Raw genomic sequence first — 15,428 nt, forward strand, 5'->3', positions numbered from 1 at the left:
TCTTTGGTGACTTTAATAATTGTTTAAAATTATGATTTGGAGCAGTGTGCTACAAGCATTGTAACTCTGCATATTCTAGGGCTCAGATGTTCTTTTAGAATGTGTGATTTATAGTCAGGTTTTTAATTTAAAATATTTTACTAGGCCTTCTATTTTAATCAAATGTAACACTTACTTTGGTAGACCTTCAATGAACTCTTTGATGCTCACAAAACAGAAAGTGATATTTTTGCTATAGTCTCCAAAGCTGAAGAATTTGATCAAATCAAGGTAAGATTACTTAAAGCTTGAATTAAGTGCATATATCATATATGTGCATTTATAAACATTTACAATAAATTGTTATTCCTGATACAATGTAAACTATATGACACTTCACATTTTGAGTACCAGCCATGTTGTTCCATTTGTCAACAATGTCCAGTATTATAGATTTTGATAGTATTTCATACCTGACACCATTCTTTGCTCTCTATTGCAAATCAAATACAATTTAAGTAGGTTTTATAGTAATGAAACTATCGTAGAATTTAGTGTGTAGATTTTGGTTTATTTGCAATGTAAGGTTCACTGAAGAAAATATAAAGGACATGCATGATTCAGACTTAGATATGAATATTTCTGTACTCATATTGTAATTTAATCTTATTAATAGTGAAAACTTTAATGCTTTGAATCATAGTACTTCACACTTTTAAGCTGTGAATGTGTTATACCATATAAAAATATATGACTGTAATGAATGCATTTGAAGATAATTCAAGTTTGCTGTAATCCATTTGGGCAGAGGTTTTACTCTGGTCAAATAAAAAATGAAATCTCATCAATAGAAGGATGGTGAGGTCAGAAGATTTAATTTTTGTGGCATATCAAGTTTTTATATGTCAATGGCAACTTTAATATTAGTGATGAATAATAAAATGTAGTTGTATCAGCCTCAAGGTAGTTTTTCATTGTATTTTATTAGTTGCCTATGAAAAAATTGCTTTTATTTTAGTACACAAAAGAAAAATGTTGAGTAATAACATGGAAACTTTTAGAACACATGCAGTATGGTTTAATTTCAGTGTAAAAATGTTAAATAAGTCAGCCCAGATAATTCTATAAAATCATGATTCTTCCAGGTCAGAGAAGAGGAAATAGAGGAGTTAGATGCCTTATTAAGCAATTTCTGTGAACTCTCAGCTCCTGGAGGTGTAGAGAACAGTTATGGGAAAATAAACATTTTACTTCAAACATACATCAGCCGAGGGGAGGTGGACAGTTTCTCCCTCATATCAGATTCTGCATACGTTGCACAGGTAAAAATATTGCTCCCTTTCTGTTTTATCTTCCTTGATTACTTTTAGAGATTCAAGGAATTAATTCATGCTATAATGTATTGCTTCATGAACCTGTTCTGTTTAATCTGTATGTCTTTTATTCCATTTTGTGCTATTAGATCAGGAACAGAGGTTAGATTTGGTGGTTATTTCAGCTTTTTTTTTTATGTTGCTTCTGTTTATATTTTAGCCTGTAAAAATATCAGTATCTGATTATTTTTCTGTTTTAAATGGTCAAGTTCATTTCTTTTACTTAGAGCAATAGTACAAAAATATTTCAAGCAAAAAGAAAACATTATGGAAACTTTGTAGCTTTTTTCAAAAGTTAGAAATATAAACAATTGTTTTTAACCATTAGACAGAGTTTAATAAATGTACCTCATATCATATATTCAGTATGATATATCATTTATTTTAAAAAAGTGATCTTCCCTACTAAGCTGATTCTTATAAATTGAGGGCTGAAAGAAAATTAATCCATAAATTGCCGCTCATTAAATATTTAGTTTTTAGAATTATCATAGTATAAAATGTTGTAATATTTATGTTTTTATATTTAAGACCTGATACAATATATAAAGTAGATTTGTGTGTGTGTGTGTGTGTGTGTGTGTGTGTGTGTGTGTGTATATACCTTTCAGATGAGAGGTTTTCCTTCTAGGGAGAAATATTTACTATTTCTCAAAAATACTTTTTTCATTTTTGAGTAATGCCTCTTGTAGGTTAAGCAGAATAAAATGTTAATCATCCTTTAAATATAGAAACTATTGCATTATGTGGTTTCTTGTGTAATTTTGTTCAAAGACTTAATATAGAAAAAGTGTGTTTGTGTTAAATGAATTACTGTTAATAACTATGTATACACCAGAGTGCTTTGAAATAACTGTAAACATGAAATATTTACAAACGTAAACCAAGATACATTAGCAAACAATTTGAATGAAATGCAGTAATTTAATCGAAGTAACCAAGAAACTAGCTGATGACTTCAAATATAAAGTAAATATGGATGTGGTGAAAACATCTTTTTTTCATTTTGCAACTCATATGTTTCTGCCATGGAAAAATATATGTATTCTTGAAAGCCTAAAGCTCTACAAGGAACCATTGTTTTTAAAGTCTTTTGTTTTACCTGTTTTTCTGAAAGATAATATATTGTCATTTTATATATCTAATGGTTTTGTATGGAAATATTTAATGATTTAATGAAAAGGCAAAGTTTTACTGCATTCTGGATGGATAATCTGACCACATTTCTGCTTGATTCAAGATTATGAAGATATTATCAGAGATTGATTTACAAATTGCTTTACAGTATAAAACTCATGGTTTCCTCATGATTGGTACCCAGAAAGTCAGTCTCAGAAGGTTGAGGATGTATCTCAAGGCATCCCTGGTTCTTCTTAAATAGCTGCTATTGCTTTATCATTCTTGACTACGTTAAAGAAATTTTGTTGAGTTTGGGGGTTTTTTGTTTGTTTGAAGTTTAAGCCATTACTAGTTCTACAAGCACTGTCAGATCTGTAAAATGGTACTTCCTTCTGTACTCCTGAAGCTTTCTCTCAGCCCTTAAAATAAATCCTTAGTTTTTTTATTCTATGGTGTTATAAAGGAGCCTGTATCTTCTGCATGTTAGAGATTTTGATCATTGTTCCCACCCAATTTGTATCATTCCAGATTAAAATGTCCTATTTGCATTATGTTACACAGAATTTCTCTTTCCGTTTCTTTTAGCTTTTAGGGAACAACCATAGGCTCTGAAATATTAAAACGCATTTTCAAACACAGTTGAAAAAATTAGCCTGACAGTTTTTAGAAGAGCATCTGGGCATGCTGTAGGAATACCTACTTGATAGCTATAATAATAAAAATATTCAATTTATTTATCATTTTAATGCCTAATGAGAGCCATCCTTTCATTTTTGAACGATATTAGAGATAGCCTCACATACTTCTAAATACCATTTGTTTTTAAATTTCTAATACTGAAACAAATAGTCAAATTTATCAAAAGATGAATAATACTCTTTATATAAAATGTAAAACCAAAGCCCTTAACTCTATAATTATTTTTCAATTCATAATTTCAAGCCATATCATGTTTGCCATTTTGCTATTTAAAATCTCACTATTTTTAATATATTTTTATGATTTTGACCAGATTTAATATTCCTCATTTTCAAATTCACATGTTATTAGATATTATAGATGTCTCTAAGTTCATGATTTTTTAAATAATCTTCCATAAAATGATCTGAAAGTTAATAATAGAAGGAAGCAAAACAAATGAAAACTGTGAAAAGGGCCTCAATCATTGTGTCTTTCTGTATGTCTGTGAATGAGGTTTTCCTCAGATCACTGAATTTAGAATCTTGGTGTTAACTTTGTTAATGTTTAGATCTAGCTTTCAGAAGATACTCTGACACCAACTTTCCAAATTATTAACATCACTAAACTTTAGTATCTTCATCTATAAAATCATAATATCAAGACCAGTCAAATGCATTTGTCATAAAAATTAAATGAGATAATACATATAAAGCAGTGAACACATTGGTTTGTTAGGAAGCCATTAATATGGGTAGTTGCACTCATCAATATTATTTGTTGTTTTTTCTCACTAATTGTTCTCTCTGACTGGATCCCAAATCTTCTGCTTTTCTCCAAATAGCTTTATAAATTTGATCATTACACTATGTACCCAAGGACATCCACTGCTGTCTCTTAGACTCTAAATGGTTTCAATAACCTCCTAAATATTTTGCAATATTTGTCTCATCTACTTCATTCCTGTTTAGGGAGATGTGATGTGGAACTTCCTAAGAACTTGGAAATAAAGCTATTCTTGGAGAATTAACCAGAATAACATCCACATAAAAGGATCGATTATTCTTGTGTAAAAGTAATAAAGATAATTAGAAGTATATGAGGATGGATGTTGCCCACAATTAAAGGATGCAGTTTGACATACTTTTTAAACTGAGTCTGAATAATAATTTCATTGATAAATTAAAAATGACATTAGACCTAACCACCAATCCCCCTTTTCATTCTTCAGAATGCAGCTAGAATTGTCCGTGCTCTTTTTGAAATTGCTTTGAGGAAACGTTGGCCCGCCATGACCTACAGGCTCCTGAATCTTAGTAAAGTCATTGACAAGAGGCTTTGGGGTTGGACTAGCCCTTTGAGACAATTTTCAGTCTTACCACCACACATTCTAACAAGATTAGAAGAAAAAAATCTTACTGTGGATAAACTGAAAGATATGAGGAAAGATGAAATAGGTAAGAAGGAAGCAAAAATGTTTTAATGTAACTGTTACATGCAATTAAAATATTTTTCTTAATGTTACAAAAAGCATTATGAATTTTCATTTTACTAAAGATAAACTTACCATTTTATTTGTTTTTTAATTGATCTAAACTCAAGCAAAATTTAAATTTTTGAAGTTTAAAGTTTATGTAGTTACTCAATGAAATTACTAGTTAAAATGGAGTTTAGGTTGTCATACCCTTGATTATTTTACAGATACAATCTTATATCTGTAAAATCTTATATCTGTTTACAGCTACAATCTTATATCTGTTCACAGCTACAAATAATGAGAATTAGTTAATGACATTTATTCTCAAATTATTTCTTAATATTTAATTCATTTCATTGCCTTTTGTTATGTGTATCAACAGTATTTTAACAAAAACATTATGTCAACAATACACTGTACAATTCTTCAGATTCTAAATGAGCCTCATCATTATATATGTATAGATCTTTAAATACTTTTGGTATCAGTGTGTAAATAGTATTTGGTCTTCTATGCTTTTCACATAATACTGAAAAATTATCCCTGCATGTCTTGCCATGTGCCTTAACATTCTGTTGAACAAACATGGATTAGGTAATGTTTCAGATTCTGAATAGAATAAGCTTTACGCATTAAGGGAAGCAGGCTGAGGAGAAGAGGGGTTTGGCAAAAGGTTCATAGATACAAGGAGAGGCTGGGATAGTTATTTCCCCTGTGCAATAAGAATACTTGTAAGATGGAATGAACAAAGGGAGATATCAATAAAAATAGAAATTGAAAATATGAACTAGAAAGTTGGGATTACTCGCGTTTTCTAATGTAAATATTTTATTAAAATAAGAGGAATCACTTTAGTTTCAAACTTTAGTGTACCTAAAACATTTTGGTTTACTTATAAATGTGCTTTAAAAAGATTATATTATGAACCACCAGGACACATAAGAAATACTGATCCTATTAAAAATATAACCTATTTCCACTTAGTCGCTTGAATTAGAGTAGGAAAATGTTTCTAGGCAGTCACGTCTGTGATCCCCCCAACGCCACCCTGGTGCTTTCATGCATATCTATATTTCAGGATCTCAACATTTAAAATATGTATATATAAGTGGTTAATTTTGTTCTAGATTGGCCATATTTTATATTTTATCTGTGTTTCCTGGAAGTAGGCATGTAAGTTAGTTGTGTTTGATTACTAAAGCATTTTCCATCATGGTTATAGAGTTCTGAAATAGGCCTTGAATAAATTAATGACTGTTTTCACAAAATACTAAATATTTCTATAATGGGTCTTAGACTGACTAGGAGAAAAGTAGAACTGTTTATAGTAGTTTAAAAACTATCAAGTTTCAGTAATTTTAAGAACCCTGTTAATAGCTGAAAAAAGAAAAAACCCTGACACTGGTTTTCAGAGCTATGAATTGCTAATTCAAGTTAACTATTAAAAAATATTCAAACATGCCAGGTCAAGAATGTCAACCATTCTACATAGCAAATTATAAAACAAGCAATAAAATCACCTTCTCTGAAATCCCATTTACAAGTCAGATTTTATTGCTTTTTTCCTGTCTGGACACATTTCTTCTAACTGATGTTTTCCCTGCAGGTCACATTCTGCATCATGTGAATATTGGGCTCAAGGTCAAACAATGTGTTCATCAGATTCCTTCTGTAACGATGGAGGCATCCATTCAGCCCATCACACGGACTGTCCTCCGAGTGACGCTTAGCATCTCTCCTGATTTCTCCTGGAATGATCAGGTAGACATGGAAAACACCTAATTCTGCCTGCATTAAGGAAAAATGTCTGTACTCCAGGTTCAACTACACCTCCCTACATCTGTCCTCAAGGCATATAGAAAATCCTTTAAAAAGAATATACATTGAAGAATCATTTAAAACATTATAGTAGTATTTAGTCTCATCCTCAAGGTAAGCATGTGGTATAATAGATGAATAATACGTCAACCAATGAGACACCGTCAGAGATTTATAGGAAACCTAAAATTTCACGTGAAACAATGGTATAGTGGTTTCAACTCCCTAGCGACTTTGCTTAATTCTATCCTCTTTCATTTTTTTTCTAGCTCTATGTACTCTGTCATTTTAACGTACTTAAAATTCAAGATTCTTCATGCTAAAAGAGCCCTTTTAAAATCCTGATGTTTCTCAAACTATCATTCGCTTCTTCACTATTAGACTTGTAGAAGGAGTAATCTACATTTACCGCCTGGTCATCTGATTCCCACTGAGACAACTACTTCAGTGATCACCGAAGACTGATTGCCATAATAAATAGCCTTTCCTTAGTTATCTTCCTTATTTCCATGAACATTAAGTGCTATACATTGTCCTTCTTGCAAATGTCCTTCTTTGGCTTCCATCCCTTTCCTATTTCTGTTTTTACCCCTACTTCTGTACTTTCTTCTAAAACTTACCTGTGACTCTGTGTGTGTGTATATATATATATACACACACACATACACACGTTGAAAATCCACTCTGGATCCTCTTATTCAGGCAGTAATTCTTTGTGTGTTAGCTGCTCAGTCATGTCCAACTCTTTGCAACTCCATGGACTGTAGCCTGCCAGGCTCCTCTGTCTGTGGAATTCTCCAGGCAAGAATAATGGAGTGGATTGCTATTTCGTTCTCCGGGGGATCTTCCTGATCCAGGGATTGAACCCGGGTCTCCTGCATTGCAGGCAGATTCTTTTACCACTGAGCCACCAGGGAAACCCTCAATAACTCTTAAGGTCTATCTTTGCACCAGTCACTATGCAAAGAGTACAGTAGAAAAGAGATTGTAGGTACAGACAAGCAAGTGGCAGTCCTTTCTTTCAAGAGGCCAGTGGGGAATGAAAATCAGTAAATGTAGTATAGCAGTGCCTACTTTATAAGGTTCTAGTTAAGTGTAAGTAAATATCGTCTGCATATTTACAATATTTGTCATAATGTCATCGTCTGTGTGACATTAGTACCTCTTTAAAGTGAATGCATTTTACTATACCCAACCATAGTCCTAACTGAAATCAACCATTGGCCTTAAAGTGTCCTACCATTCATTGTTTCAGTTTCCTCATCTGTAAACATGTATTATAATAATAATTATCTTTCTCACAGAATTTCTGTGAGGACAAGATGAAAGAAAATTATACTTAATATTTTTATAAATATAAAATTTATATAAATTACAAGATTCAGTTCAGTTCAGTTCAGTTTAGTCACTCAGTCGTATCCGACTCTTTGCGACCCCATGAACCGCAGCACGCCAGGCCTCCCTGTCCATCACCAACTCCCAGAGTTCACTCAGACTCACGTCCATTGAGTCCGTGATGCCATCCAGCCATCTCATCCTCTGTCGTCCCCTTCTCCTCCTGCCCCAAATCCCTCCCAGCATCAGAGTCTTTTCCAGTGAGTCAACTCTTCGCATGAGGTGGCCAAAGTACTGGAGTTTCAGCTTTAGCATCATTCCTTCCAAAGAAATCCCAGGGCTGATCTTCAGAATGGACTGGTTGGATCTCCTTGCAGAACCATTAGCCACAAACTCTAGTTTTTATATATTGAAATACATAGAAGTTTTAGATTTTTTTACCCTATTTTCTTCTCTTAAGATACATAATAAATCTTCCACAATGCATTAGCAGAATGGAGTACTTAAATTATTTTCGTAGCTGCATTTATCAGTTGGAATACTGTTGGCTGTAAGAAAAGCAAATGTGAGTAGTCTCAAACTGACTTAAGGAAAAGAAGATATGTGTGTGTGCTAAGTCGCTTCAGTCATGTCCAGCTCTTTGCAACCCCATGGACTGTATGTAGCCCACAGGCTCCTCTGTCCACGCTTCTCTAGGCATGAATACTGGAGTGGGTTGTCATGCCCTCCCCCAGAGGATCTTCCTGACCCAGGGACTGAACCTGAGTCACCTGCAACTCCCACAATGCAGTCAGATTCTTAACCACTTGAGCCACCAGGGAAGCCCAAAGAAGATATATCCTCTTACAAAATGATAGGTCCAAGGGTAGAATAGGCCCTAAAGATGACTGAGTCTTCTGTTTAATAATACTGTTCCAGACACAGGATCTTTCCATCTCTTTTCTCTGCTGATACTTTTGGCTACTTCTCAAATGTATTCATGCTTCCTTGTTCGCAGTTAACAGAGAGAGGGAAAAAATACTCCCTGCTTCAGCAGCCCAGAGCATGCACCTTTTCTTCAGCCTGACTGGGCCAGTACTGGCCATGTGCCTGTCCCTTGCCACACGCTCTTGTGAGGGGGATACTATAAACTGATTAGCGTATACTAACCAAAATTACTCTTGGAGGTGGGGTAACCTTCAATGTTACGTGAGAGAGAAAAAGAGATGAACATACTGAACAAGTCTAGGCTTTGTTAGGAATAAAAACAGAAAGGAATGAGAACACAAAATACAATATTTCTATCCAATGGAATATTACCTGTTAGTAAGAAGGTATGTAGTACTGACGCATGCTATGACGTGAATGAAAATGTTATGGCAAGTGCAAGAAACCAGTCGCATATGATTCCATTTATGTGAAATGTCAAAAACAGGCAAATCTATAGAGAAAGAAAATAGACTGGTTGTCAAGAGATGGAGGTTGATATGATGGAAAGATAGTTAGGGTACAAGGTTCTTTAGGAGATGATGAAAATGTCCTAAAATCAGATTATAAAGATGGTCACAAAACTTTGTAAAAGTATTTAAACTATTGAACTGTATACTTTAAGTGAGTAAATTTTTTTAAGTAAATTCCATATCAATAAATCTGTTAAAAAGAGAGAAAGGAATGGGTTCTGGGAATGCTAACAATAGAATCCCTTACTTGAATTAAAATATATAGTATTAGGATACTATTTTCCTTCTAGGTCCATGGGACAGTAGGAGAACCGTGGTGGATTTGGGTAGAAGATCCTACAAATGATCATATTTATCATTCAGAGTATTTCCTAGTTCTAAAAAAACAGGTAAATATGTCTGACTCTATCCTTATTTTGTTGCTATCATTGAAAAGAAAATATCAACTAATTTCTGTTTTTACCTATTTCTCTATAATTTCATAATGTCATTGAAGCTTTATTTATAATGTTTTATATTTCTGTTTGGTTTTAAAAGAGAATAGTGATTAAATGTTATAATATTCATATATTCAGTATGATTTTCATTTGAGAAATTAAATTGTAATCTTTCTAATGGTTTAAGGCCCTAGATTCCAGAGGGGTGGAATGTGTCAAATGGGTGGAATAAATAAAATTTTAAAAATTAAATGAATAAAAAATAACTTCAGGTGTTACATAGGTACAGTATTAAGACTACTGAATACATTCTATAAAAGACATTCTTTTTTAAAATTCCAAAAGAAAGACTCAGTTTAATGGAATTCACTATGATGCTTCATTCCTAATTTCTCTTTTTATCAAAGAAAAAAAAGCTTTAGGCCTGAGTGGACATCTATAGAATTTTATAGCAATATTTTATTTTCATTTCCTTTGTGTTCATGATTCTTTTATTTATGCCAAGTGTCCTGTTATTCCACTTATGGTAGTGAAAGATTTTCTTTAAATATTAAATGAATAATTCGCTAAACATTATGAAGTTAAATACTTGAATGAATGAAGTTAGGGAAATTATGATAATGAGTTAAATTGGTTACTTGATAATACATGATGATATGTGTATGTAAATATTATAAGTTGGGCATATGTTTTTCCTTTTATAATGTCAGATCTCCTCAGAGGATGACCACCTACAAGTTTCTGAAGTATCTGAATATCTCTATTTAGAAATCCAAGATATTTTCTTTCTCTTTAGTACATATTGCTGTAGATACCATTGTTTTTACAAGAGAATAATAAGGCCTCTATGCTACTAGAATAACCATATTCATTCTGTACTTTATTTCACATTAGGTCATTAGTAAAGAAGCTCAACTACTGGTATTTACAATCCCTATTTTTGAGCCTTTGCCTTCCCAATACTACATTCGAGCAGTGTCTGATCGATGGTTAGGAGCTGAGGCTGTATGTATTATCAACTTTCAACATCTGATTCTACCAGAGAGACATCCTCCCCATACAGGTAACATGTGGAGTAGTAACTTGAATCATTGATTTTCCAAAATTGTTGTTTGTAGTTCATGTTGAAAAGTATCTATGCTTTAAAATTGTCTGAATCTAAATAAAAACCCATCTTATTTATCAATATAATTTGAGAAGAGACTTTTCAAAATCAAATGTAGACCCTAATGGAGGCCTTAATTTTTTTTTTTAATTTGAGTTCCAAATACATTAAACTAAGCCTAGTTCAGTTAACAAGAATGACACTTACTGTTGCTCTATTACTGTACCTTCATCTCTATAATCATGATTTCTCAAAAAATAATGAAATTGCAATATCTATTGATCTATTCATTGAAGAAGACTTTTCTGATTTTCTTTCATCAAATAAGCTTTGTGATATGTAGAATCTCAAAATAAAATACTTAAAAATGTCTGGTGCTGTATTTTTTGTTTGAAATGTAGTTGATTGACAGTGTTGTGTCAGTCTCTGCGGGGTAGCACAGTGACTCAGTTATATATACATATATACACTTTTGATATTTTTTCCATTATGGCTTATCACAAGATATTAAGCCTAGTTCCCTGTGGTATACGTTAGGACCTTGTTGTTTATCCCTACTAAATGTAATGATTTGAATCTACCAACCCCAAACTCTCCATCCCTCTCCTTCTCTTCCTTCCCCTTGGCAACCACAAGTGTGTTCTCTGTGTCTCTGAGTCTGTTTCTCTTTTGTGGGTGTTTTAAACATATGCTACCAACCTCATTACTAGGTCTCTATGCTTGCAGTACCTGATTTTAACATGTATTGATGTTATATTTTAATTCTCATTTAATCCCTTCTTTGTTGAGTGGATAAGCATGTTTTACCTTATTTATGTAATTAGCTGATTTTCTGACATTTTTAAATGCAACAAATGTACCACTATGACATATCAATTGATATTAAAAAATATATGATGTAACCTCAATGATTTCTAGTTCTGTGTGGATCCAAGTATATATACAGGCATTCCACTGAGCTCGAATCAGCTAGGAAAAATCTTCGTATTTCTCAGAAGTAAAACACCTTAATTTAACATTGTCAGTGAATGCTGAAATGTTTATTTTTTTAGTGTTAAGAATATGTCTATGCTTTGATTGGCATTACAAGTTAAAAATTCCTTGCTTCTTGATTTTCAATGCTTCAAAACATATCAGTGATTGTAATCTGGTATAAGAAACATACAGTTAGTTCTCAGTCAATTACCTATGTAATAGAGTAGAGCAGTGGGGCAGTGATAGTATTTTAAAAATTAGCTTTTTACTTTTAAATACATTTTTTGAAACGAGAACTCTCCGTACTTTCAACTTTGAAGCTGTACTGTGAAGATCCGACTCAAGATACAGACCACCATGTTCCCTTCTTGATTTTTTTTTCCCATTCTTACTCACTTCACATAAGTAGAATCACACTTCATGGAATAATCCTGAAATTAGCTAACTGATACCTTTCTGGATTATAGGAAAACGAAATGACTGTCAAGTTCAAGGGTATCTAGGTATAACTTTATTTCTCAAAATCATTTTGATTTTCTAATCTCCTGGACTTCTGATGATTTACAGTTAAATCTAGTTTCTTTCCATGTTTCCTCAGCACAGTTCTTATTTACCCAGTCAAGCTCTGATTTAAAACTCCCACCCAAGTTTCTTCTTATTTTATTTAATTTATTTTATTTTCTTCTTAAGTTCATGTTAGTTTGAACTGTCTAGAACAACAGTGCACTCAACCACTGTTTTGTCAATTATCTAACAAATGAAGAGTTATTTGTTCTTGGTAACTGTTCTACTACTAGTTTGCAAGTGGTTTTCCTTCTTCTACAGGTTAGTGTAGATTTAGTTTTCTTCTAAAACATGTATATTTCCATATACCACTCATTCAAATCTCTTTCCTGATTGGAAGATCATTAGCGGTGTCTTAGAGGGAGCTCTGCGAGAAAAGTGTTTAATATGTATGTCAATATCATAATCATGGTAATGGGGAGGGGGGGACGATCTGTAACTAGTACATAAGAATTGGCTAATCCTTTTTTCCCTCTAAAGAATTAAGGATTATTATAATTTGTTTCAAAAAGACAGTATTTTATAACATGCGTGTTCTCCAGTTTTGTATGTACTTGTTGAATCTTTTCAGAATTACTGGATCTTCAGCCTTTACCTATCACAGCTTTGGGCTGTGAAGCATATGAAGCACTGTACAACTTCAGCCACTTTAACCCTGTGCAGACACAAATATTTCATACGCTGTATCACACAGACTGTAATGTCTTACTTGGAGCACCCACTGGATCAGGAAAGACTGTTGCAGCTGAATTAGCCATTTTCAGAGTCTTCAACAAGTACCCTGCTTCAAAGGTCAGTTGGAAACAATCATATATTTACATTCAATTATAAAACATAATTTATAATCTGTAAATTAGCCAGTTCTAAATATACTGGCAGGACTTACTGAATAGATTTGCCACTCCCTTGTGAGTTTTTCAGGGGGGCCCAGATCAATATATGAGTAAATGGCCACAAGAAAATTTATATTAACACTTTGGAGTCCTTTAGTTGGATTTCTAATGTACTTATTGGTGCTTACGTGTCCTTTCCTCATTGTAAAGTATCTATAATTCATAGGAAATTTCATTGTAAGATATGTAGTTCATATAGCCATACTTATAAGAAATATAATGATTCATAATCATTAATCATAATCAAACCCTTTGGCTGTGAAGAAAATGCTAATATTTTAATAAATACAGCTGATTACACACAGGAAATACCAAGGCAGCCTTTATTCCACATTTCTCCAAATGGCCATGCTATTATTAATGTAAATAATGTGTCGAGTCAAATAAGTGTTGATTTTAAGCTTTCTTGAAATGTGAAGTACTCTCAGAAAACTTTTTTTCCAAAAAAGTGAATTTATTTGTTATGATTAGAATTACGTGCTCTTTTCCTCATCATTTGTGATTTTAGAAATGTTTTAACTTCCTTTTTTAATGATTTTCACTTAGTAGCTATTCTTCCCTGCTTAGCTTTATGTTTTCCTACTCTTAAGTTTATTATGTGGCTATGGATCCATTGAAAGTGAAAAACAGTGAAAATGAAAATCACTCAGTTGTGTCTGACTCTTTGTGACCCTCCAGACGGTAGCCTGCCTGGCTCTTCTGTCCCTGGAATTCTCCGGGCAAGAATACTGGAGTGGGTGGCCATTCCCTTCTCCAGGAGATCTTCCCAAGCCAGGGATCAAACCCAGATCTCCCACATTGCAGGCGGATTCTTTACCATCTGAGCCACCAAGAAGCTCAAGAATACTGGAGTGGGTAGCCTATCCCTTCTCCAGGGGATCTTCCCAACCCAGGAGTCAAACCGGGGTCCCCTGCACTGTAGGCGCGTTCTTTACCAGATGAGCTACTATAGAAGCCATTAGGAGACAAATTAACGCAACCAGTAGAGCTCTGTTCTAAATTTGAAACATTTTATAGAGGAAAGGATTTTTTTCCAGTAAGTAATCTGTATGAAAGTTTAGATTATTAAAGACCAGGGTTGTTGTTTTTTTTTAATTTATTTTTGTTTTTTAAATTGTAGAACACCTAAAATGTATGACTGGCATTGGCGTCTTCCATAAAGTCTGCATTAAAATTTAAACAACCAGATTATTTATCTGTATAATTTCAAAATTAGTAGCTTTTTTCATGAAAGAGTTATAACATATATAATTTATTATCTTCTAGTTTTTTAAAAATTTTCACATTATGTTAAAAGATAATTTCATTCTGTGACAACCAAGAGGGGTGAGATGCAGAAGGGAGTGGTGAGGAGGTTCAAGAGAGAGGGCACATATGTATACTTACGACTCATTTATGTTGTTGTATGGCAGAAGCCAACACAATATTGTAAAGCAGTTATCTTCCAATTAAAATTAAAAAATTTTTAATGATAATTTCATTATAAACCACCTAAAGAAAATACCAATGGTGCTTTTTAAAAAATATTTAAAATTTTCTATGTCAGTATTTTTATGATTTGTTACATTCATGTCTTACTTTGGCTAAATGTAGTTTAAGCTAATTAATTTTCCCATTAATTTAAAATTTTAAGTCTTTCAGTATTAAAAGGTACATTTTTAAAGCTACACTTATATTTTGATAAATTTTGTTGAGTTTACCTGTATTTGAAAATGATGTCACTGTTTTCATGAGATCATTTTGCATCCCCTTTTTAGGCAGTGTATATTGCACCCTTAAAAGCCCTAGTACGTGAACGAATGGATGATTGGAAAGTTAGAATAGAAGAAAAACTTGGTAAAAAGTAAGTTCTTCCTTTTTCAGAAGATATGTGATGAATAATTGAAAAGGATCAAGAAATAAAAGATTTGCCTAAAACTGTTGAATGCTTTTAAATGGTTTTCATTGTATTTAAAAGTGTTTTAGTTAAAATGTTATCAATATTCTCACTTGTTTCAAGATTGAAAAATGAAAGCCCTTAATTTACTTATACTTTTATTTGGCAAGAAAATTTTCTCAAAACTTTAGATTCAAAAACAAAAGAAAAATAAGATATGTCTCTATTTTTCTTTCACACACTTCAAAGTAGCTTCCAAAAACTGCTTAGAAGGCATTTTGCATATAAATAATTTACCAAAAAAAAAAAAAGAAAATCATTGGAGAACATGACTTAAAAAAAATTTTTTTTACTATTGAC

The 15,428-nt window shown here is 32.7% G+C and overlaps 1 protein-coding gene across 1 annotated transcript in view; it reads left to right on the forward strand.

Annotated features, from left to right (window-relative positions):
* The window catches only part of ASCC3 (activating signal cointegrator 1 complex subunit 3), a 315,102-nt gene that overhangs the window by 191,229 nt on the left and 108,445 nt on the right, over positions 1-15,428 (forward strand). Inside the window, exons 18-25 of the mRNA XM_052645754.1 lie at positions 184-270; positions 1,125-1,301; positions 4,381-4,606; positions 6,233-6,387; positions 9,509-9,607; positions 10,550-10,718; positions 12,871-13,091; positions 14,950-15,035. Coding sequence (XP_052501714.1) covers positions 184-270; positions 1,125-1,301; positions 4,381-4,606; positions 6,233-6,387; positions 9,509-9,607; positions 10,550-10,718; positions 12,871-13,091; positions 14,950-15,035 — 1,220 coding nt within the window. The remainder of the gene's footprint in view (positions 1-183; positions 271-1,124; positions 1,302-4,380; positions 4,607-6,232; positions 6,388-9,508; positions 9,608-10,549; positions 10,719-12,870; positions 13,092-14,949; positions 15,036-15,428) is intronic.

The sequence above is a fragment of the Budorcas taxicolor genome, chromosome 9 (genome assembly GCF_023091745.1).
Source record: "Budorcas taxicolor isolate Tak-1 chromosome 9, Takin1.1, whole genome shotgun sequence".
In the NCBI taxonomy this organism is placed as follows: domain Eukaryota; kingdom Metazoa; phylum Chordata; class Mammalia; order Artiodactyla; family Bovidae; genus Budorcas; species Budorcas taxicolor.